This window comes from Drosophila miranda (assembly GCF_003369915.1).
Source record: "Drosophila miranda strain MSH22 chromosome Y unlocalized genomic scaffold, D.miranda_PacBio2.1 Contig_Y2_pilon, whole genome shotgun sequence".
In the NCBI taxonomy this organism is placed as follows: domain Eukaryota; kingdom Metazoa; phylum Arthropoda; class Insecta; order Diptera; family Drosophilidae; genus Drosophila; species Drosophila miranda.
The window spans coordinates 15,207,136-15,232,181 of NW_022881614.1; the positions used below are offsets into that span (position 1 = coordinate 15,207,136).

At 46.1% G+C, this 25,046-nt stretch overlaps 3 protein-coding genes, 1 non-coding gene and 2 pseudogenes across 4 annotated transcripts; 2 read left to right on the plus strand and 4 right to left on the minus strand.

Moving 5' to 3' along the window:
- Positions 1-32: 32 nt before the first annotated feature.
- LOC117192328 (RNA-binding protein 8A) lies at positions 33-845 on the minus strand. Its single transcript, XM_033396977.1, has 2 exons — positions 697-845; positions 33-604 (listed from the first exon to the last, which is right to left on the minus strand). The coding sequence occupies exons 1-2, from the start codon at positions 755-757 to the stop codon at positions 168-170; spliced, it is 498 nt and encodes a 165-aa protein (XP_033252868.1). The 5' UTR covers positions 758-845; the 3' UTR covers positions 33-167.
- Positions 846-1,565: 720 nt separating this feature from the next.
- Positions 1,566-4,111, plus strand: LOC108159085 (phosphoglucomutase-2). Its single transcript, XM_017292040.2, is given in 4 exon segments — positions 1,566-1,885; positions 1,888-2,000; positions 2,064-2,165; positions 2,233-4,111. Coding segments are annotated over 4 exon segments (1,872 nt in total). The 5' UTR covers positions 1,566-1,837; the 3' UTR covers positions 3,842-4,111.
- A 980-nt stretch (positions 4,112-5,091) lies between these two features.
- Positions 5,092-7,560, minus strand: LOC117192326 (annotated as a pseudogene).
- A 4,366-nt stretch (positions 7,561-11,926) lies between these two features.
- LOC117193379 (vang-like protein 1) lies at positions 11,927-14,348 on the minus strand. Its single transcript, XM_033398104.1, has 2 exons — positions 13,706-14,348; positions 11,927-13,639 (listed from the first exon to the last, which is right to left on the minus strand). The coding sequence occupies exons 1-2, from the start codon at positions 13,968-13,970 to the stop codon at positions 12,129-12,131; spliced, it is 1,776 nt and encodes a 591-aa protein (XP_033253995.1). The 5' UTR covers positions 13,971-14,348; the 3' UTR covers positions 11,927-12,128.
- A 258-nt stretch (positions 14,349-14,606) lies between these two features.
- Positions 14,607-14,701, plus strand: Trnay-gua. The gene is made up of 2 exons: positions 14,607-14,643; positions 14,666-14,701. It is a non-coding gene; the product is annotated as a tRNA-Tyr (tRNA).
- A 23-nt stretch (positions 14,702-14,724) lies between these two features.
- LOC117193295 lies at positions 14,725-19,209 on the minus strand (annotated as a pseudogene).
- Between the last annotated feature and the right edge of the window lie 5,837 nt (positions 19,210-25,046).

Consider the following 25,046-nt stretch of genomic DNA (forward strand, 5'->3'; position numbering starts at 1 on the left):
CATATTACAATTATAACAGATACCATTCGTAATTCGTATTTTATGTTGTGTCAACTTTCTTTATTTCATTTGAGTGTAGACGTTATACTGTTGCCGCCTAAGCATTAAACTAATTGAAAATGTATTCGTTTGGCTGGAAGTTCAGTCTTCGTTGACCGCCTGCCTGCCTATCTGCGACGCTTCTCGGACTTTTTCACACGCTTGGGTCCCTTCACAAAGCACCAGTCCACTTGGATAGTCTGTCCCATGATTTCGGCACCATTAAGAGCCTCTTTTGCGGCTAGCGCCTGCTTGTGGGTCTCGTACTCAACGAGAGCGTAGCCTTTGGAGAAGCCGGTACGACGATCCAGATTCAAATGTATATTCTTTATCTCACCGTAGTCGCAGAACTTCTCCTGAATTTCGTCTTCTTGGGCCTCCTCGTGTATGGACGTCACAAACAGTATCCAGCCCTCGACAGAGCGCTGGGGTCCCGGTTCGAGCTCGTCGTCGTCCTCGTTGCGTACCCTTTCATAGCTGTGTATAGCCTCGCGGATACTGCTGTCATTCCCAAAACCGCGTCCTTTTCGGTGCTTGGCCTTTTCCTTCAAGCGCACTATGCCCTCTGTGAGCAGTTCCGTGTAGGGTGGGAGCGTGGGAGAAAGAAAATGAAAGCCATGAGACCGGCCGGCCACAAAAAACCTGGTGCGTACTCACGGTCGCCGTCCTCGTCGACCTCAAACTCCTCGGCGTTGTCAATGTCCAGTACATCAGCCATTTTTAGTTAATAATACAAGTCGGATAGAAACAAATTTTTTTTTTTCGCAGCGTCGGCGAAAAATATACGATGACCAAAACGAACTTAGCCCACTTAAGCCCCCTATTTAAACAGTTCAACGCCTTGAGATCATGGCGGAAAATACAAGTGTTTGTAAGTTATTATCGTAGATTCATCCTCTTTACTTAAAAAAACTACTATCTTTCACCTCAACCGCGATAAACTGATTCAATTTTCAATATTTTCGGTGGAATATTAAAATACTCCCTTAGTCTACAATGGGTTAATCGTTCTACGGCAAGGACTGGGAACCATATTACTCGATTTTTTTATGTGACCGTATTTTTCAATAATACCACACATATGAATAACCGGGTGGTGATGTAAATTTGAATGAAAACATCGATGTCGATGTTGTCAAAATCAAACATCGATGTTGGATTGATACATCGGATTTATTCTTCGATGCTTCGATGTATGACCGATGTTTCAAAACTTTCCCATTTGATTATATTATTATTATTGCGTTATTATAATACAACAAAATCTTAAAACTTAAAAATTGTGTTGTTACCCAGCTTCCGGTTGTATACGGTACATAAGCTATCTACAGTTTGGTCGTCGCAACTAGAACTTGAACCGGTTGGACTGCGGAGTGGGTATCCTACGGTACGCGAAATGAGGATCTTAAAACTACCGATGTTTTGCAAAACATCGATACATCACTCAACATCGGTAGCAGCAAAAACATCGGAAAACATCAGTAAACATCGGCAGAAAAACATAGATGCTCGATGCATCGATGTTTTTTTACATCACTATAACCGGGTATATTCGTGTGAAATAAAGGTGCTCCAGCGACCCCCGCAGAGCTTTATCAATTAAAAGTGCCCGGCCCGGTTGCTAGTGCGAGTGTGTGTTTAATCAGTAGTTCCGTATACTCATAATCGTTTCCGTGTGGCGAAATTATTGTCAATATAGGCATTTCTCGGCCCTTTCCCTTTTTCGTTAGCATTCCTTCCAAATTTAATTGATCAACTCGGAAATTAGGCAAATCTCGCCTGTGCCGTCGTTTTCACCATGTGTCAGCCAAAATCGCAAATGATATGCCAGCTGAAGAGTATGACCAAAGAACTGGGGCCAAAGAACTGGATGACCAGATCCGCAAATGGATACGATGGGACCGGTGCCCAAGCACCTACTGCCAGATCATGGACGCCGTAAAGAACCAGGACTGGGAAACGTAAGCAGATCTCTAAAAATTTGAAGTATACAGCATGTATATGTATAAACATGGATTGACCAGGCTGCGGAAGAGACTGTGCAACCGCATAACCTTCGGCACGGCAGGATTGCGGGCCTGCATGCGCGCCGGCTTCGATTCGATGAATGAGCTGGTGGTTATTCAGTAAGTCATAATCAAACACAGACATTGTAAATGGCTCACTATTCAAAAAAAATCGGAATTCTTACAGAGCCGCCCAAGGATTGTGCGAGTACATTAAGACGCAGTATCCGAATTCCGAGGATTGGAAAGAGAAGGCCGTTGTCTTTGGCTACGATGGACGCTATAACAGCCAGCGCTTTGCGGAGCTGTCGGCCGTTGTCTTTCTGAACAACGGCTTTCGCGTTTATCTTTTCCAGCGTTTGGTGGCCACTCCATTTGTTCCCTATACGATTCTGAGACTTGGGTGTCTGGCCGGCGTGATGGTGACCGCCTCGCACAATCCCAAGGAGGACAATGGCTATAAGGTGTATTGGACCAACGGAGCCCAGATAATTCCGCCGCACGATGCTGGTATTCAGCAGTCGATAATGGACAATCTTGAACCCAAGCCCGAATCCTGGGATGAGACAGCCTTGTGCTGCTCTGATTTCTTGGATGATCCCTACGATGCCGTCGTGCCCTTCTATTACGATGCCATCAAAAGGAGTTTCTCTTGTCAGCTATTGGAGATGAATGGAACGTGCCAGATATCCTTCACGTACACTGCCATGCATGGAGTGGGATATCCCTACGTTAAGCAGGCGTTCGAGAAAGTCCGCCTCAAGCCGTTCATTCCCGTGGTCGAGCAGGTCGAAGCAGATCCAGATTTTCCAACCACCCTCATGCCCAATCCGGAGGAGGGCAAGACTTCTTTGCAGCTGTCCATACAGACGGCAAAGCAGAACAAGTCCGAAATCATTCTGGCTAACGATCCCGACGCCGATCGCCTTGCCGTAGCTGAGATTGGCGAAAACGGAAACTACTCGCTCTTCACCGGCAACAAGTTGGGCGCCCTGCTGGGCTGGTGGAGCCTGCAGAACTACAAGTCGCGCAACCCCGATGCGGATGTGTCTAAATGCGCAATGATCGCCAGCACGGTCAGTTCAAAAATACTTGGCAGCATGGCCAAGGAGGAGGACTTTGAGTTCTACGAGACTCTGACGGGATTCAAGTGGATGGGCAACAAGGCCATCGAACTGCAGCAGGCTGGGAAGACCGTGTTGTTTGCTTTCGAGGAGGCGATTGGCTTCATGGTGGGCACCACCGTGCTGGACAAGGATGGAGTCAGTGCCGCAGCTCACGTGGCAACCATGGCCTGCTACCTTCGCAGAACACAGTGCATGACTTTGCGGGAGAAGCTGCGCGAAATCTACGAGACTTACGGCTTCCACGAGAGCGTATGCTCGTATGTCATCTGTCGGTGTCCGTCGGTTATAGCGCGTATCTTCCAGCGCTTGCGCACCTTTGACACCGATAAGCCCGACACCTATCCCACAAGCATCATGGATGGCACCTACGAGATAGCTCACGTCCGTGACCTCACCACTGGCTACGACAGCAGCACCAGCGACAAAAAGGCTACTATTCCGACCAGCTCCAGTTCCCAGATGATCACGTTTACCTTCAAGAACGGCGTAGTGGTGACTCTACGCACCAGTGGCACAGAGCCCAAGATGAAGTACTATGCCGAGATAGTCGGCAAGCCCGAGGAAAAGAACTGGCTGAAGCTGACCAACACTCTCAATACCATGGTCGAGGCGATTGTCGATGAATTCTACCAGCCAGCTAAGAACAACCTGGAGCGTAAGAAGGACTAAGGACAAATTGTGGCGCTATCCCTCTAAGTAAATAAATCGATAATTTTCCTAGAACGTAGGCATATGCGACGACCTGACGACCTGGCAATAATTAACCAACATTTGATAACTGATATGCACAAGCCAAAAAACAACTGCAGTGAGAGCTGTTCGTTGACTATTAGCCAATAAATGATATACCATATGTAGATTATGTACTTATATTAATACTAGGGCAATATATTTATGTAACAAATAAAGATCAGGCTGCGAAAGCAAGCAAGCAAGCGACACCTACAAAACGTGTACATAAGATCAGTTTTTTAGTATTGGTAGTGATCAAGCAGCATATAGGTGCTCGAACAGATTCGAGACGCACAAGCGAATGCTGTAAAACAGAGTGCCGGAGAATATTACTATGTTACTACGTTGTCAGAAGAACGCGACCACTTTGATGTTCAACTCGAGTTTCGCTGATATGGGAAAAAATACTGCCCACCGCACCAATTGTGTCGTGAAAAACAGATCCATTATAAAAGAAAAGTTACTGGTAGTTCAATAATAATTGATGTCTTGGTGATCAGCTCTAATATATGTACATACATAGTACTCATCACAATGATATAGATAAAGGCGAACGCTTATTGGATTCTTGTTTCCCAAAGAGTTCCACAGAAGTACGAGTAATGTGAGAATGATGGGGGCTGGGGGCGGTGGGATGGTTCGTCAACCCGCACTTGAATTAATTGAACTTGATATTTTTATCTTAGAAACTTGAGTGCCAACAATACGGCAAATCTAAACAAAATCGATTGCAGGAACTGATTGATAAGCTCCGAAATCAGAGACCGTCGTTTCTTGGATTTCTTTTGTTTGGTTTGCTCGTTGCCTATAGGAAATATGTATCCGCCAGCTGTACTGCAATGATCGATGAGTCAATTCATTTGCAATAATGTTGGTGTGATTTGGATGAATCTGAGTTTTCTGAATCTGAATCCACGAAGAGATATAGTTTCAAACTTGTCCAGTATGCATAGGACCTTTAAGTGACCCCAAATGATCATGTTTCTTCCAATCAGCTGCCGGATCAATGAATAAATTAGATCCAGCAACAGATTCGTTTAAAGCTGTTAAAAAAGTTGTTTTCTGTTTTACTTATGCGGCATGGGAATAGGATTGGGTTGAGTTGGGTTCCATAAGCTAATTACACTTACAACAGAATACAGTTTGAGAGAGCTGTTAATATATTATAAATGTACTATATAAAGAGATGGTTTACCCATATGTTGATATATGTTTATTGGTTTTCCAATTGCTTTAAGTAATTGCCATAGAAATTGCAATGCAAAAAAATGTGCTTTGATAATAGGCATTTAGCTAGAAAAAGAAACAAAAATCATATATGTACTATATGTATCTTAAGCGAAAGTGTGTTATCTAAGTAGTTTTTGTAAATATAATGATTGGTTTGTTCACTGGAACGTATGTATATACATATGTACATATATGTTCGAATACGAATACGAATACAAGTTCTTATCACTATAATTTTGCTTCTAAAAATACACACGATTCTGTATGTATGCGTGGTTGCTATGCACAGTACAGGGCTTGCAGTACATGTATCTATTAGTTAATGTTGGCAATTATTTGTTTTTGCTGTGTATAAAATGCATATCAGGCAGTCTCTTTGCTTAAAGTATTATCAAAGACTATACAATACCAAGATGTCGCATGAGCTGTTCTATGGCGGGTCTTAACATTAGGACCCAAAAGGCACGAGGGAGCGCGCGGGGTTTCAATTCCCTTTTCGCCTGTACTTCGTCTCTACCGCGACCCCGTCGCCCATCGGTTTCGTCTGTTCGGCAACAGCACCGTCGAAGCAGTGGTCGCGGATCGCCGATCTCTTTGGAGCGGCACAGTGGGACCTTTGGCCGTCTCAGCTTGCTAAATTAGTTAGTTAGTCAATAAATATTTGCACACTGAAAAAATTTTAAACTTTGAGTGCTTATATCTCCTAAACTAAAACTATCTTGGAAATTCGATTGCAAAATTCTCTATGAGATGCGTACATTAAATTTATCTAAAGCTCTCATACAATTTTTTGACTATTTCGGCTGAGTCCCCACTGTGCCGCGCCAAAGACATCAGCGACCACGCTGCCCTACGGTTTCGGCACTCAGCACTGACATGCTTTCAGTGCGCTTGTGTGTGAAGCTAAAAGCCGTATATGCTGCGGGCGAAACCGGTTTATAGCCGTGCCGACCTAGGACATACACACATATACACAACTACAAGCATATTTCTGGGTTGGCTCGAGCTCGTGCTGACCGAGGCATTGACGAAGCCGAGTAGCACTTCGGAGGCGAAGGTAGCGTAAAAGAGAATTGAAGTACTAGCCCCGCGCGCCCGTACCATGAAGCGTCAAACGAAAATTGAAAAAGCATTTGTTCCTCATGCGACACCTTGGTATTGTATAGTCTTTGATATGAGCCAATTGTATCTCTCAGATACTTCGTGGTGTTATCGGTGCCGCTGCTGCTGCTGCTACTACATTTGTGTGACGACACAGTGTAAAGTAATGCAATCATTAGTCATCAGCGGGAATCGCTTTTTTTTAACTACTTACTTTGATCATCATGACGCCATCCGCTTCGATCCGCTGGGTTTCTTTGTACAGCTCTAGGGGCAAATCCATTCCCAGAACTGCCACAACACGGACTAGGAGTATGAATATTTGCATTATTTTCAGTAGCGTCTATATTTTCAACTACTCACTTAGCAATTCGTCCTTTTCTTCGTACAGTTTACTGGCCATCTCTGTTGCCAAATCGGATGGATCGCGTCCAGCTATATCGTTTAGGTCGAGAATTTGTCGAGGCTCGCACGAATTGTCAGACGAGCCACTGGTCGATGAGGCGCCGCGCCGCGTTCAATGGCCGAGGCGACTCTTGACCGATCCTCGCTGTGAAAACTCTTCTTCTGTGGGGCGGCTAGATGGCCGACCTCGCTTGTGCGATGGATGTGACGCCGCCTCATCCTCGGATGAATTGGATAGCCGACGTTTCAGTCGGTTTTCGCCGTTCAGCCTGTACCTTAACGAGAAGTCATAGTTCTCCACATTTCGATCGCGGCTACTGCGAGTAACATCACATCCACGCATATTCTCGCTGAGAGCATCTTCCTGAAGTGCGGCTGTCCATACATTGTACTTCTTGAAGCGGGTCCGATTTGGCAACATCTCTGTGTCTGTGGGGGCAACGCGCCTCATAACCGTGCGCTTGATTCGTTTCTTTCGCTTCTTGTGGCCGCTGTCGGGATCATCTGTACGAAGCTTCTTTATGCATCCCTCCTCCGAGGACTCGCCCGATGACGAGTCACTGTTTGTCTGGGACTCATCATCATCAAGAGCAGCGGTTTGGGTTTGGTGGCAAGTAGTGTGGGGGCTTGCAACACTCTCGGCACTTGTACCCGGTGCGGGTGCGGGTGCGGGAGTGGGTGCAGGTCGCTGCAGCGGTGTATAAATTTCGTCGTCGTCGCTTTCTGATAGCTTAGGAGTGAACTGGACTAACTAGCATCGCCCCATGGCCGTGCAAACAGTTTTACTTACCTCGCCTTCCTCTAAATCAACGTCATTTAGCTGCAGCTCCATCATTTTGCAGAAGGGGCAGAGAGAGAGAAAATTAATTTTTTGACGGTAGTTGCTGGCTGTGTTGGTTTACGTTGAAATGCACAGCTGTTGTATCTACGAAAACTTAGGTCTTGTTCCCTCTCTAGGTCACACACCTTGCAATATGAATTTTTTTAATAGGGGTTGAGATGGGTTAAGGTGAAATTATTCAGTTCGTTTACGAACACCCCGAATACGTGCAACGAGAGTAAAAACTTGAACGTTTCGGTTTTTGCCAAAATCGCAATTTCTACGGCTCACCATGGTGCGGCCCAACCACAATCAACTGCCGGAGAATCTTCCGCAGTTACAGAACCTGATCAAGCGCGATCCGGAGTCGTACAGCGATGAGTTTCACATTCAGTACCAGCACTTTCTGAGTCTGCTGGAAATGTTCGCCTTGAACCCCAGCGAGGAAAACAAATCTTTGGATGACACTGTCATGTTTATAGCCCAAGTGGCTCAGTGCCATCCGGCTGCCTGTGAGCTGTTCCCGAAGCACCTAGCCGATCTGCTCAGGAATTATGCCACCGTCTTGGATCCAGCCATGAGAAATCGCTTTGTGAAGGCGCTGATTCTACTGCGCAACAAGAACTTAGTCCCAGCACTAGACATATTGGAACTGTTTTTCCAGCTGTTGCGCTGCCCCGACAAGAATCTACGGACCTTTCTGCAGGCCCACATTGTGACGGACATCAAGAATATGAATGCCAAGCACAAGGATATGAAGTGGTAACGTTGTTCAACACTGGTATGGCGCGTACCTAAAATTGTTTGCGGAAGGAAAAAATTAACATATTTCAAGACGTTCGCTGGTAGTTTTAATCAAAAAGACATTTTCCGAAGCTTCTGGGGGTGCCTCACACGCCTACGAAGACGGCGCGAAGAAATTCCCAAAGCTTCATCAATTAAGTCGAAAAACCTGGAATTTACTGCATGGCGTTCCGGAATAACTCTTAAAACGGCTCTTGGAACTCCGTCTGGACCCTGAGAAGCATGGCAAGCATAGGAAAGACAAGGATGGCCACGGAGAAGGCGACGGGAGTTAAAATTCGCATGGAAACGCTGAAAAAAAGGGAAGGAGAAGCTAAATCCGCCATGCGGGTAGGAGTAAAGATGGCGGCAAAAACGGCTCCGCAGCTTTTGGCTTCTAAACTGCTGTGCAAGAAACCAAACTTGTCGACGAACGTGTCGACAAACATGTCCACGAACACGACAACAAGCATGACATCAAACATTTCTACGACGAAAGAGAGAGAAGACTGACGCGGTTTGTGTGGCTTCCGTGAGTACGAAAAACGGAAGTAACCGCAAAATCATCGTTAACAAGTATTATGAGGGGCATAAAGGCCCATACATTGTTTGTATCGACAAAATGAGTGCGAATAATGCCAGAATTGCTATAAACCAGTTTGATCTATCCGATCTGCTGCTGAAACAGGGCATTAGCGATATCGAGGAGGTTGCTAGAATGGGCTATGGCAGGTGCAAGATTGTGTGCGGGTCGGCGGAGTGTGCAAACGGGCTAGTGGAAAACAGTGTTTTCGCTGCTCAAGGGTACTCAACCCGAATCTTTAGGCACTTCGTCCAAAAAGCAGGGTTAATTTTTGGGATCCCCGGGCACTACTTGGAGGAACAGCTAGCGGAGCTTGTAACCTCGGATATCCCAATTGAGGAGATAGTTCGGATTACGCGAAGGGATAGAGCATCGGGGGAACGTGTACCTACTGGCAGGGTGAAACTCTGGTTCAGAGGAGAGCAGTTACCAACCAAAATCAATTTTCTATATTCTAAAGTAGAAGTGAAACCTTTTGTTCAGCTTATTCAATGTTTCAGGTGTTTTAGGTTTGGCCATCTGGCGCAACATTGCAAGAGTGGAGCGAAATGTTTCAAATGCGGACAAGATCACAGCAAAGATATTATCTGTGCTAACTGCAAGGGGGAACATGCTGCCACCCACCCGCAGTGTGAGGCCAGGAAAAAAGCGTACGCCATTCAAAAGTGTATGACACTGGAAAACCTAACTAGAGCTGAGGTCAAGGCTAGATATCCGATCCTTTTTGATAGAACTTCCCCCAACCTAAGGGATCAAGGGGAATTTCCTAGACCCAGTTGGCAATCTAACCGCTCCCCTGAATTCTTAAATAACAGCTTAGAGTCCGCCAGGGAAATTCATTCTGTCACCTCTTTCGCGGAAGTGACCAAATCCAATAGGGTTGCCGCCCGGAACGCAGAGCCGGCCAAGGCAGCAGCCAAAATGGCAGAGTGGAAGAACTCAATAAACTCAGACTACGTCCAAATGAGCGAGAAATTTGTGAGATCTTCATCCGTGGCATCTTCTCTGGCCCAGGATAAGCTAAACGCACTAGGAGCCAAACTCACAGCGTTCCTGATTGATCCAAACAACATCATTAAAGGGGATTCTTTAGCGAATAAATTTATTAAGGAAATTAGAGAATTTGTCAATGCTTCCAACGCAGAACTAGATAGCCGTCAGATTGCCCAAGGGATGGCAGTTGGTTCTCAAAACATCCAACAATGAAGATTCTTCAGCTAAATATTCAAAGTCTGACACACAACAACAACAAACAGCTCCTCTCAATGTTCCTAGACAAGAACGCAATAGATATTGCCATCCTCTCAGAGATTTGGGTGTTGAACAACGCGGACTGCAGCATTTTAGACTATAACTTTTTCTGCAGGCCCAGAGAGGACGGCTACGGCGGGGTTGGCATCTACGTCAGGAAAAACATTCAATTCAGCATTTTAAAAATAGAGAACGACTTGGAAATTTTAGGAATAAAAACATTAAACCTCAAGAGCAATTTCAATATTTTTAGCATATATGCACCGCCATCAACAACAGTTTCACAGTTTAAATCGGGCACAAAAAAGTTTTTCGAATTCGCGGCTTCGCTTGACATACCCTCAATAGTGGGCGGGGACTTCAACGCTAGGTCTTCTATCTGGGGAAGTCCGATCTGTGATCGCAAGGGTCGCAGCATTGAGAATTCCACCCGGGAGGCCGGATTTATCTGCCTAAACGACGGTTCGCCAACCTTCTCCAGGAGCCCATCTCAATTCTCCGTTCTTGACCTTTCTTTTTCGAACTACAGAAATGGAACTATTAACTGGCAAGTCCTCAAAACAAAAACGAGGGGGAACGTTGTGAGTTGCTGCGGACACCGCAACTCTACAGTTATACCCGATACTAAGTCAGTATGGCTCTCCTCCGGCAGACGCCGCTAATATTAAACGACACGACAAAGAGTGCGTGCGAGAGAGACAGAAAATCAGTCTGAGCGTGACGTCGGGCGCTGCGTAGCCACTGCAAATTGATTTGTTCCTATTGGCTATAAAAATGATCTGATCTGATCCAGATTCAGCAATCTGATAGATATGGTCATTATCTATGATTCTGCGTTTTTAGTTTTCTCGAATGTGCAATATTGTGGATGCAACAGATTTTCGTCCTTTGTGTGGGCGGAAGGGGGTGGGGTGAAATTTTGAGAAACACGTTTCATAGTAAGATCTAACAGGAGTGCGGATATCAAATTTGGTTACTCTAGCCTTAATAGTCTCTGAGATTTTTGAATATCCCCAGATTTTCGTCCTTTGCGGGGGCGGAAGGGGGGGTGGCGAAATTTTGAAACAAACTCGTCTCGGTCCGATATATTAGGAGTGTGGATACCAAATTTGGTTGCTCTAGCTTTTGTAGTCTCTGAGATCTAGGCGCTAATGTTTTACTCTAAGCAAAGCCGCCTATGCTACGTGTGTGTTAGAGAGAGACAGGGCGAGAAAAAATGAAATTGTTTTCTTGATTCTGGCTATAATAATAATACGATCCAATTCAGATTCCGCAGTCTTAAAGATATGGTCATTCTCTACAATTCTACGTTTTTGGTTTTCTTATATCTTTAAAATTGTGGATGCCACAGATTTTCGTCCTTTGTGGGGGCGGAAGTGGGCGGGGCGAAGTTTTGAAATATTTTTGTAGCAGTGACATATCACAGAAGTCTGGATATAAAACATCGTTGCTCTAGCTCTTATAGTCTTTGAGCACTAGGCGCTGAAGGGGACGGACAGACGGACAGACAGACATGGCTCAATCGACTCGGCTATTGATGCTGATCAAGAATATATATACTTTATGGGGTCGGAAACGATTCCTTCTGGACGTTACACACATCCACTTTTACCACAAATCTAATATACCCCAATACTCATTTTGAGTATCGGGTATAAAAATCGTGTATAAAAGAGCTGAATTGAAGAACCATCATCATTTCATTCTTATAATTAATACTTTGGGAACTTTGAAGTCATGTTTCGAGGGCTAAAACGGATACGATACGTGTGATATGTGTTCGTGTCGGTCTACTAGGATGATACACTGGGGCCTTTGAGCATTGGATTGATATTCTGGTCTTAGCTAATTGATGATCCAATTGGGCTTGATTCTTGCGATGATATAGATATACATATACATAGGCGTATAAAATACAATAATTCATTGGAAATCCATCCAGGAATGAGGAAATCTTTATGACACAACAGGCCATCAGACACATGCAGGTAGGACGATTGTGTACGATTGCTGTGCGTGGGCGTGATTATGGGCGGTGCATTGTGATGGTGTCATACGGAGGTCTCCGAGTTGAGCTTGAGGACAAACTTGTTGCTCTTTGGATCGACCACTTCCTCGGCCAGGTTGAAATCCGGCAGCTTGTGCACGGTGACCATGAGGGAGACATCGTTTTGTATCAACTGGAACGTGCACTCGTTGCCAATGGGCCGGGAGACGATCTCATCGCAGATCAGGGACCACGACTGAACCCAAGGACGCTCCTTCTCGCTCTGCATCACCGGCGACTCGGTCAGATATGGTTCCAGGAAGGCTCGGGGCGACAGATCATGCTTCAGACAGTGGGCCAAATGCTTGAGTATGCTCTCAAATGTGTGCCGTGGCTGTTGTCGGGTCACTCGTAAATACTTCTGCAAAGCTCGGGCCATTGATGGAAAGACTGCTGACGCAGCCTCCTGTGGATCCAGCGGCAGGGCTGGGGCGGGCTCGTTGTGTATGCGCTTGATGTGGGTGAAGGCCTCCTCGGCAGCGGTGATGAGGCGAGCGCGACGCTTCTCGACCCGTCGCTCGTACTCGTGCTCCTCGTAGAAACGTTCGTTGTGCGAGGAGTCGCGCCGCCTGGCATTGGCGGCTAAAACGGCTCGACTCTGACTCTGCTGCTGCGAGTTGCTGACACCATCCACCTCGTAGTACTTGAAGCTGTTCGATATTTTGTTGCGTTGCGACTTGGAGATCGAAATGGGAATGCGCTCCAGATACGGATTGAAGATGGGAAAGTCGACGTAGTAGTGCTGGAGCATCCAGACGGCAGCCCTCTGTATGCTTAGCTGACCGAGCATATAAGAGCGCGACACTCCGTCGGGAGAACGTATGATCTTGACATAGTAGCTGGGCTGCTGGTGACGCAGCTCCAGCAAGACCACGGCCACGTAGTGGATGAACAGCAGCGTGTCCACAAAGTTTGTGGCGTAGGCCACCAGCGACTTGTAGTCGACAGCATCGCCGCCGGTTTCCACCACAATCTTGGCTCCATTCGTGACCTGCACGATGTAAAAGAACCAATAGGCGAATGTGCAGATAGTAACCAGGAGGAGGACAATTGCCCGATATAGAAAAAAGCGCGGCATTGTGGCTGAAGTGCGCCGCATGAATACCGCCCACAGGCCGATGGCCAGGAGCAGCAAGCGAGCAGCCAGCGACACAAGCTGGCCCTTGCATTGCTCACTGCAGGCCAGGAGGTGCGCCTGGGTGCGCACCGTCTGTGTGAGCTCCGGACGATCAAAGGCCGACGGGAAGAATCCAACGTGCGGCATCACCACCATGGCCACCGGCGAGAAGAAGGCCCCACAGCCAAGAAGAAAGTAGAAGCTGGACTCTACATAGCGGCGGCAGGCGAAGCCGAATCCTTTGTCGCTCTCACGATGCCACATATTGTTAATGTCCTCCATGGATATACTCTGCTCGGAGGTGTTGCCAGTGACGGCCGTGGTATTCTCTCCCCAGTTCTCATCCTGGGGTAGAATCTGCACTTCTATAACCTCCTGGCCGTCACGACTCTCGTCACCTACGAATCGAACGAATCAAACGAATCAACTTAAATGGATCTCATTTCAAATATCACTCTTCTTACCGGTCATGTTAACACTGGTCTGATAGGGTGCCATATCGCCACGTTGGAAACCCTTGCCCGACTTGGACGAATGCGTGCTGCGATGGGAATGACGGGAACGATCTCGCTCCCTGTGGTAGCCGTTGTTCACACTTCCGCCTCCTCCTCCTCCTCCGCCGCCACCACCGCCTCCACTACCAGCACCGCTATTACTACTATTGTTGTTGTGATTTCGCGACCGTCTTGAGCGTCCACTATGTTCCGACTTGACGGATTCGTTTTCCATTGCAATTGGAACGCGTGCGTGGGCAATGCAGTCCAGTCGCTGCGCTCTCGCTTTGTTCCTTAATTATCTCAACCTGACCGTGCAGCTATTTTAGTGTCTAACTGTAATTACGGCCGACGGCAGCAGGTTTTTCATATGTACATATGTAGGTATGCAGGGCGGAGTCGGGTCGGTGGCAGACGCCGTTCGATGTGTACGCATTAGAGACGTTTTGAAGCGTTTTAATGGAGTCCTTCTAACTAATAACGCAACACATTATCACCACTGTTCGTGTGCACAATAGTTTCATTCACATTTTCACTATTTCACGCACATTTTCGCTTTTTATTTTCTTTTGGTCCCGAATTTGCTTCACCCCCGACGCAGTGTGGCCGCAAACAAGCTGCGGAAGCCACTGGTCACACTGGCCAAAACCATTTATTTTGCAGCCCTGGTATACCTGTAGGTAGAGAGTACAGCGGCCATACAAATGTTTGTATCTTGCAAGCCAATTAAATCCACAATATTGTCTATTTGTACTGAATATTTTTAAGTTTTTATTGGAAAACAATAAAATAAAATATTCGAATGCATTATAATACCAGGTGATCATTCCCACCAAACTCCAATGGGCAATTTTCCGTCCACCTTCCAACACCTTCGATAGCTCAGTTGGTAGAGCGGTGGACTGTAGTAGAAAGTTTCGTACCGAAGATATCCATAGGTCGCTGGTTCAAATCCGGCTCGAAGGATTTTTGAATATGATGTGCGCATGTTGTATTCTTTTTTTTTTTGTATTTAAAAGTAAGTAAAGTTAATGCACATTTCATATGAATATTATTCTTGACATCAAAAATTGGGGGAAATAAACACATTAATGGGCAGAAACGGTGGCTAGCAACTGTCTGGCTTGCTGATTAGTTGGATTCAGTCTTATGGCGCGCTGGGTAAGCTTCGAGGAACAGGCCTTGTCGACATGAATTACAGCCCGACTGGCATAGACTGCAAATAAATTGATGCATTTGTCAGTAGAGATTGGAAAGGAAAACCCATTGTGTATTACCCATTTCGCAGGCTGCTGTGACCAAGCGTTAGAGCTCCCAATGCCACATTCGAGGTAGCCAGTCGGTAAGACTGATCTCCGGCGAAATAATCAAGAGGAAACTTGAGCAACACCTTGCGAAATCCCGCAGAGCGGGGAAACATGCGAACGCGCTTCTGAAAATAACGGAGAGCATCTAGGGGACCCTCCTGAAAAGGTACATGGGTTTAGATTTATCCACGTAAAAACTGCTTGGTTTTGCATACACACATTTATCAGGAAATAATTAGCGGTTAGGTAGGATATATCGACGCAGTACTTCTCGCTAAAATCGTACGCCCTGAGCTCCGACATTACGGTCCGGTTTAGTTCGTTATCGCGATGCAGAATGGCCAAAGCACAGGAAGAGTACAGGGCCTGGATGGGCGCATTCTTCGTCAGGACACTGGGAAAAACAATATGATTGTTAGGAAGACGCAAAGAAACATATATAACCGATACAGACCACTGATAGAGAAGAGTTTTGGTGTCCGCTTCGCCTTGGAAGGCATAAATCATCGAGGCCATGGCCACTAATATGGTAGCCGCCTTGTCATCATTTTGTCCCGCCACGTGGTTTAATACGGAATTGTATATCGAATACGATTCCTGCAGCTGACCGGATCGGTAATATGCCAGGGCCAAGCCAACGATGGGTTTGAACGTGGCATGGGACACTGTATTCAAAGCGTTGACTGCCTGATGGGGCTGGTCCAGCTTTAGGTACAAGTATCCCAGGTTCGTATACAGTGTGTCTCGTTCGGCTCCAGGCTCGCACAACTGGCTGGCGCGCGTAAAAGCCTTGATGGCCTGGTGGTAAAGCTCTTTGCGGGCGAACAAGAATCCCTGGAACGTGAGTGACGCTATACTGGCCTCCGACTCTTCATTTTGGACATACCTGTGTACAAAAATGGGAATAGATTTCGTAGGATAATAACAATGAAATTAATGATGCAGCGTACCAGTTAATGGCATCCAATGCGTAGACATCCGCATACATGTGCCCAATCGCATGTCTGTTGTGGGGCTTGGCAATGGCGGAACAGATCGAAGGCTTCTTCTTGGTCGCCAATAAGTTCCGCTACCATTGCCCGTCCTATCCAGTCATTGGCATATATCGGACTCGATTGCTGGGCGCGCTTGAAGGCCTCATTGGCCAGTCGAATGTCATTCGCTTTGATATACAACACGCCTAGGTTTGTCCATGTCGTGAAGGATTTGCGATCCAGATTCAGCGCCTGGATGAAGCAGTGTTGCGCCAGAGGCAAGTTCTCGTGCTCCGCATGCATATTGATGATGCCGAGGAGGTTCCAGTTCTGCCAGCGATTGCTACGCTCCTTGATCGCCCTCTTGCATACCTTGGCAGCCGTTTCCAGGTGGCTTGTTGCTTCTTCGGGAATGTAAATAGCACTGCAGTAGCTGGCCAGGGCCAACTCGTACCACAGATATGTGTTCTGCTTCAATTTCAAGGCGCATAGATAGAAGCGCTGGGCCAGTTGCAGCAGATCTTTACGTGATAGATAAGCAACCGCTTCATCGCGCTTGGCCAAGCTGCCAGCCACGTCCAAATTGGACAGGGAGCCCGGCAGCTGGGCCGTCTGAAAAAATACACTAGCCGTGAGGCGCCACAGCCAAACCATACCCTGCGCCTCTGCCTGGGTGAATGCACTAGAAGAGACATATACAAATAAGCCTGCGTTAATGATTGGAAGCTTCCTAACCATTCCAGAAGTCCGACAGCCGATTGTATATGCTGTTTGGCACGGCCGTAAAGATTTTGGGACTTCAGATTATTGGCTATACCGATGTGCGCCTCTGCGGCGCCTCTCAAGCCAGGCAAGTAGTTTGGATTCAGCTTGAGCAGCGCATCGAAATCTTCAATCGCCTCGGAGTACATGCGAATCGTCTTGGAGGCAAAATATTATGAATAGAACATAACATAACCTGAAATTGTTGCCATATTCTTACCGTCTTGATCACGGCTATCTGGAGGAGAGCATAGCCGTTGACTGGGGACAGCTCGAGGATTTTCTGAAAGACACGAATAGCCGAGTTATAAGAGCCTCGAGCCGCATAAGCATCGCCAGGTGATTCCCAATAGAAAATGCACCGAAAGTCGTGCTTGATGGCAATCCGAAAGCATTGGATGGCCTAAAAGGAAGCCTTAAAAATAATTAAACTCTGATCTGTGGTCTGTGCTGTTCATTTACGTACATTATCCCATTTCCTCACTTGCAGAAAGTGCAGGCCCAGCTTGTATTGCAAGCGGATCGAGTCATCATTACTCAAGTACCGAAGGGTGTTCATCAAGAGAGTCTCATTTAGATCTTCCTCGCCCAGCTGCTGGTAAATAAAGCTCAAGGCATCCACAGCCTCCTCCGCCAGGGCATTGAGGCTGATGCACTTCTCATAGCATTTGCGGGCGCGGGCCATATCGCCAGTGGCCAGTGGATACAAGCGACCCAAGTAGTCAAGCACTCGGCAACATGCGGTCGCATCCGAGCGGCCTTTAGCATGCAGCTCAGGGCCTCTGCATAGTTTTTCTGCAACATCTGAAGCTTGCCACATAGAAGCAGCGCCTCAAAAGACTCGTCTTTGGCGATAGCCCGAATGGCTTCAGCTGGTGATCTGATTAATAAAACGGATAATTATGTGTACATTTTTCCATAAAGATTCCCACTTTGCTTACAAGAGAAATTCCACCTTGGAAAGTGCATCCAATGGAAGATCTTTGAGCAGCTGAACCTCCCCCAACTTGATGTAGCAGCTGCAAGGGATGATTTTAGTTATGCAGCTTATGATCGGATATGATAGGGTATCTTACCGAGCTAAGGCTCGAACATTGGGCACTGATTTATCATGGCGCAGCAGCACTTTGACGGATTCTCTCAAATTGGACTCATCCTTTTCATAAGAGAGACACCGGCCAGACGCTTCATTTTGTTGGCCTAGCTGCTGCCAGAGTTGTAGAGCCAGTTTGTACGCCCCGAACTCCATATGGATTCGGGCCAGGAGCTCCAGCGTCACCTTGTAGTTGGGCTGGCTCTGTTGGGCCTGCACAGCAAATTGCCTGGCCGGAACATATTGGCCCTGGGCAAAGAGATCGAATGCCTTAATCAGTAGGGCCAAGTTAGAGCTGGGGTTCAGCTCCAGTAATTGATCGGCATATGCTTGGATTGGCTGCTTCAGCTCCTGCTGCCAGGCAGCAGTGTCTAGCTGATTGTGGGTTTCGCAGTATGTCTTGCATATCCATTCGATGCCATAGACATCCTTGGGATGGGAGACGGTCATGTTGCAGGCATGGCGCACACAGGCCACATAGTCCTTTTGCTTGTATAGCCATTTAAGGAATCGTTTGTACACCACACTTTTCACACTTGGCTCCGAGATATCCAGTAGTGCTTCCATCGTTTTATTGTACTGCAAAAGTTCGAGGGATTAGTTTTTGTTAGAACTGCTATGGAAAGGATACGCACAAGTACATTATCTTCTGCAGATACCTCAATATCCTGAGTAAACCAAATGCGCCCCAGATATTCTTGGATTTTGGCGTTATGGGAATCGTTAGGATTCTGAGCCCGCTTTTTGAACACTTTAAAGCACAGGGGAGCCACAGTTTCATCCGAGGCCAGGGTGAATAGCTTCTCCCAATAGTCTAGGGCTTTTTCACTGAAATTTTAAAATTAGCTCTTGGATGGGCGTCTTTCATTTCCACAGTTTCTTACGGTAGCAGATCCACAAGCTCAACGGTAGCGTGGCCTTCTGTGTACTCAATCGACTTTCGCAGGCTCTTTGCCGCCTCTGTCTTGTCCAAGCTCTGATAGGCGGCACCAAGCAACAAGTATCCCATTGCATTGCTCGGGTCGGCGCTCAGCAGGCGCTGCAATCAACAACTTAAAAAATGCAACAGCCAACTGACGTGTACACACCTCGCACTTGTGAATGGCGTCCGCATGCTTCCCAAGCTTGATTGTCTCCCGAATATCCTTGATTAGCGCCTTGGATTCTTTGGAACTCATCGTAATTAATAAATAAGTTTTTTTTTTTTTTTTTTTAGGATTTAAGTTACCAAGCTACCCGTGAGTAGCGTGGGATTATTTGGCCGCCCGCCTTTTTAAGGTGGAAATTGCCAAGTCAAAGAATAGAAGATGTTGGAGTACTGTTTATAGCTTTACATCAATTTCGTCGATGAAGTCAATTAGTGTTTGGTACGCGCTGATGTTTTCTTTTTCAAAGAATTTGTAAATATCATTATATTTTCTTAGAGATGGGAAGTTTTGCCTTGTTGTGTTGTACTTTGTGCAATTGAAAATTAAATGCGAGGCGTTATCGATACTATCGCATGTATCACATATGTTATTCATATATTATTCTCTCTCCCATTCTGCTTTTAAGATTCTGTGTATTTCGCACATAGCGTCTTTAAGGTTCCATTTAACCACTGTGTATTTTCCTCGTCTGTGGGCTTCTTTGGCTGCTGCGTCAACTGAAGTGTTCTGAGGGATGTTAGCGTGTCCGGGAATGTAGTAAACCTCTACAGTTCTTAGATGTGGATTTTGTTGGATCTTTTCTCTGATTTTGTAGGCGATAGAGTTATCCTGAATGTTCTTCGCCAGAATGAGGGCCCCGTTTCTGCTGTCTGTCAGGAGCGCGACACGAGGAAAATTGTACAAAATAGCATGGTCTAATGCCTTCTCGATAGCAAGGAGCTCGGCGGACAACGAGGAAAGGGTTTTGTGCGTGTAATAGCTATCTAAAAAACCTGTCCTATCGTGCAGGAAAGCGGCGCTGGAATGCCCATCTGCGACTGACCCATCCGTGTAATAGATTTCAAAACCACCCTTTGTCAGCTGATCCTTCTTTTCCCCGTGGAGCAGCATGATACCTGCCTGGTCTATAGTGTGCTTGTTGGGTGCAGAACCCTTGAACAATTCTAAGTCGGAGCTAATTTTAGTGCAAAATGAAGCTGTGTTGTCGAAAACCTCAACTCTATCTATTATGCTGCCAAACTCCCGATATGCCTTAGCGTAGCCCGTGTTTAAATCCCTATTTGCTGACACTGTTTTACTTGCTGGGAGATTAAATGCAAACACCTTAACCAACTCTTTCGCCGCCAGGAATCTCATCCCGTAGTCCGGGGAAGTTCTCCTGCCATGTGATATATGATAGGAACGGGAGTGCAGATTATCAGACCCAGCGACTTTCTGAGGTGATGGTTGCAGTGGGATTTGATTTTGGCCAAGGCAGATTTGGACTGGTTGCAGAATGATGAGCACGCGTACTCTAGCCTACTTCTGACAAATGCCTTGTAAAATATAAGCCCTCTTTTGGGGCTGATACCATAGTGACACCCACTGAGTAATCTGAGAAACGCACAGTTTCTGTTCGATTCCGAGATGGCCAGATCAATGTGACCAGAGGCTGAGTTGTTTGCTGAGATAGTCCTGCCTAGGTATTTGATCTGCTCTACTTGTCTGATCTCAACTCCTTGATGCGAGATATTTAACGCAGCTCTACGATTGTTGAAGTAAATCACTTTAGACTTCACCGGATTGAATGACAGGTTTAGCCTATTGCATTTTTCTTCGAACTTATCTATACTGTCTTCCAGCACACCTTTCGCAATGGATACGTCTTTATGAAAACAAACTATGAAAAAGTCATCAGCATACTGAAACAGTAAGCAGTTATGACTGTTAATATCATGTAGTTCGGCTGTGTAAAGGTTAAAAAGGGTTGGGCTGAGACAGCTACCCTGGCTAACACCTCTGTTCACATCTACCTCGCTTTTGCCCTTTATGAGAATTCGTCTGTTAAGGAAGCTGGAGATCCAAGCCGTGAGGCTTGTATTGAACCGCATATCCCTCATCCTGTGCTCGAGTGTGTCCACTCTTACGCAGTCGAACGCTCTTTGTAAATCTAGGCAAGCTGCGACAACCTGACAACCCCTCGCCCTTCAGCGCCAGAACTTTGTTGATAAGGTCGTTGATGCAAAGAGCCGTGGACCTGTTTCTCCTGAACGCATAGGACCTGACCGGCAGCAGGTCACAGTTTGCTATGTGCTCGTCCAACTTCAACTTTATCAACCCCTCTATGAATTTAAACAGCGTGTTAATCAAACAAATCGGCCTATGGTTTTGGAAGGAAGTAGGGTCTGCATTCTTCTTGGGGATGGGTACCACTTTTATCCTGCGCCAGACTTCAGGGATGTCGCCACTCAGCCATACTTTATTTATAATTTCAAAAATGTCTTGTTTTTTCCCACTTGGTAGCTTTTGAAGCATCCTGAACGAGATACCATCAGGGCCTCTAGCCGAATTGGGGTTCCTGGTTTTTAGGAAGGCCAGGAATTCTTCCAGTTCCAGGGGTTCCGGGTCGTCTGGTCCTAACAAAGGGGCAGGAATTTTCTTAGGGGGCCTACTGTTTGACGTGGATGGGGTTACTTTAACCATATTGAGAAAGTTTTTGTCATCTTCGTTCGTCCATTTGTTCCCTACATTTTTGATTTGACCGTATTTTTTGATGTTCTTCACCCTGCTCTACATAGAGGGCGATGAGGAGACCTCTTCTATAAACTTGGAAAAGTTGCGCTTTCTAAGATTTTCTACGTGATTTTGTAGATTTTTGTCAGCTTCTAAGGTTGCTCTGGCATCAGCCAATTTTTTGGTGAGGTAGAATTTTTGCCTGCAAGCGTTTCTCACGCGAAAAAGTTTTTCCGTTTCCTCGTTCCACCATTTCTTAGCAACGTACTTGTTCTTGCTTGGGAATGTGACCGTGTTTTTTAAGGTCAGGGATTTCACTTTTTCATTGAGCTCCTCCAGGTTTGAGAAATCACTTGCACCCAGAATCCGCGCTATTCTGTTGTGAAGGATCTTCTTGCCTTGGAGGGGGGCATTTAGGCCTTGCACTGATAATACAATTGGGATGTGGTTGCTGTTCGTAATTATACCCGATACTCAAAATGAGTATTGGGGTATATTAGATTTGTGGTAAAAGTGGATGTTTGTAACGTCCAGAAGGAATCGTTTCCGACCCCATAAAGTATATATATTCTTGATCAGCATCAATAGCCGAGTCGATTGAGCCCTGTCTGTCTGTCCGTCTGTCCGTCCCCTTCAGCGCCTAGTGCTCAAAGATTATAAGAGCTAGAGCAACGATGTTTTGGACCCAGACTTCTGTGATATGTCACTGCTAGAATTGTAGAGAATGACCATATCTTTAAGACTGCGGAATCTGAATTGGATCGTATTATTATTATAGCCAGCATCAAGAAAACAATTTCATTTTTTCTCGCCCTGTCTCTCTCTAACACACACGTAGCATAGGCGGCTTTGCTTAGAGTAAAACATTAGCGCCTAGATCTCAGAGACTACAAAAGCTAGAGCAACCAAATTTGGTATCCACACTCCTAATATATCGGACCGAGACGAGTTTGTTTCAAAATTTCGCCACACCCCCTTCCGCCCCCGCAAAGGACGAAAATCTGGGGATATTCAAAAATCTCAGAGACTATTAAGGCTAGAGTAACCAAATTTGGTATCCGCACTCCTGTTAGATCTTACTATGAAACGTGTATCTCAAAATTTCACCCCACCCCCTTCCGCCCACACAAAGGGCGAAAATCTGTTGCATCCACAATATTGCACATTCGAGAAAACTAAAAACGCAGAATCATAGATAATGACCATATCTATCAGATTGCTGAATCTGGATCAGATCAGATAATTTTTATAGCCAATAGGAACAAATCAATTTGCAGTGGCTACGCAGCGCCCGACGTCACGCTCAGACTGATTTTCTGTCTCTCTCGCACGCACTCTTTGTCGTGTCGTTTAATATTAGCGGCGTCTGCCGGAGGAGAGACATACTGACTTAGTATCGGGTATAACTGTAGAGTTTCGGTGTCCGCAGCAACTCACAACGTTCCCCCTCGTTTTTGTTTTGAGGACTTGCCAGTTAATAGTTCCATTTCTGTAGTTCGAAAAAGAAAGGTCAAGAACGGAGAATTGAGATGGGCTCCTGGAGAAGGTTGGCGAACCGTCGTTTAGGCAGATAAATCCGGCCTCCCGGGTGGAATTCTCAATGCTGCGACCCTTGCGATCACAGATCGGACTTCCCCAGATAGAAGACCTAGCGTTGAAGTCCCCGCCCACTATTGAGGGTATGTCAAGCGAAGCCGCGAATTCGAAAAACTTTTTTGTGCCCGATTTAAACTGTGAAACTGTTGTTGATGGCGGTGCATATATGCTAAAAATATTGAAATTGCTCTTGAGGTTTAATGTTTTTATTCCTAAAATTTCCAAGTCGTTCTCTATTTTTAAAATGCTGAATTGAATGTTTTTCCTGACGTAGATGCCAACCCCGCCGTAGCCGTCCTCTCTGGGCCTGCAGAAAAAGTTATAGTCTAAAATGCTGCAGTCCGCGTTGTTCAACACCCAAATCTCTGAGAGGATGGCAATATCTATTGCGTTCTTGTCTAGGAACATTGAGAGGAGCTGTTTGTTGTTGTTGTGTGTCAGACTTTGAATATTTAGCTGAAGAATCTTCATTGTTGGATGTTTTGAGAACCAACTGCCATCCCTTGGGCAATCTGACGGCTATCTAGTTCTGCGTTGGAAGCATTGACAAATTCTCTAATTTCCTTAATAAATTTATTCGCTAAAGAATCCCCTTTAATGATGTTGTTTGGATCAATCAGGAACGCTGTGAGTTTGGCTCCTAGTGCGTTTAGCTTATCCTGGGCCAGAGAAGATGCCACGGATGAAGATCTCACAAATTTCTCGCTCATTTGGACGTAGTTTGAGTGTATTGAGTTCTTCCACTCTGCCATTTTGGCTGCTGCCTTGGCCGGCTCTGCGTTCCGGGCGGCAACCCTATTGGATTTGGTCACTTCCGCGAAAGAGGTGACAGAATGAATTTCCCTGGCGGACTCTAAGCTGTTATTTAAGAATTCAGGGGAGCGGTTAGATTGCCAACTGGGTCTAGGAAATTCCCCTTGATCCCTTAGGTTGGGGGAAGTTCTATCAAAAAGGATCGGATATCTAGCCTTGACCTCAGCTCTAGTTAGGTTTTCCAGTGTCATACACTTTTGAATGGCGTACGCTTTTTTCCTGGCCTCACACTGCGGGTGGGTGGCAGCATGTTCCCCCTTGCAGTTAGCACAGATAATATCTTTGCTGTGATCTTGTCCGCATTTGAAACATTTCGCTCCACTCTTGCAATGTTGCGCCAGATGGCCAAACCTAAAACACCTGAAACATTGAATAAGCTGAACAAAAGGTTTCACTTCTACTTTAGAATATAGAAAATTGATTTTGGTTGGTAACTGCTCTCCTCTGAACCAGAGTTTCACCCTGCCAGTAGGTACACGTTCCCCCGATGCTCTATCCCTTCGCGTAATCCGAACTATCTCCTCAATTGGGATATCCGAGGTTACAAGCTCCGCTAGCTGTTCCTCCGAGTAGTACCCGGGGATCCCAAAAATTAACCCTGCTTTTTGGACGAAGTGCCTAAAGATTCGGGTTGAGTACCCTTGAGCAGCGAAAACAATGTTTTCCACTAGCCCGTTTGCACACTCCGCCGACCCGCACACAATCTTGCACCTGCCATAGCCCATTCTAGCAACCTCCTCGATATCGCTAATGTCCTGTTTCAGCAGCAGATCGGATAGATCAAACTGGTTTATAGCAATTCTGGCATTATTCGCACTCATTTTGTCGATACAAACAATGTATGGGCCTTTATGCCCCTCATAATACTTGTTAACGATGATTTTGCGGTTACTTCCGTTTTTCGTACTCACGGAAGCCACACAAGCCGCGTCAGTCTTCTCTCTCTCTTTCGTCGTAGAAATGTTTGATGTCATGCTTGTTGTCGTGTTCGTGGACATTTTTGTCGACACGTTCGTCGACAAGTTTGGTTTCTTGCACAGCAGTTTAGAAGCCAAAAGCTGCGGAGCCGTTTTTGCCGCCATCTTTACTCCTACCCGCATGGCGGATTTAGCTTCTCCTTCCCTT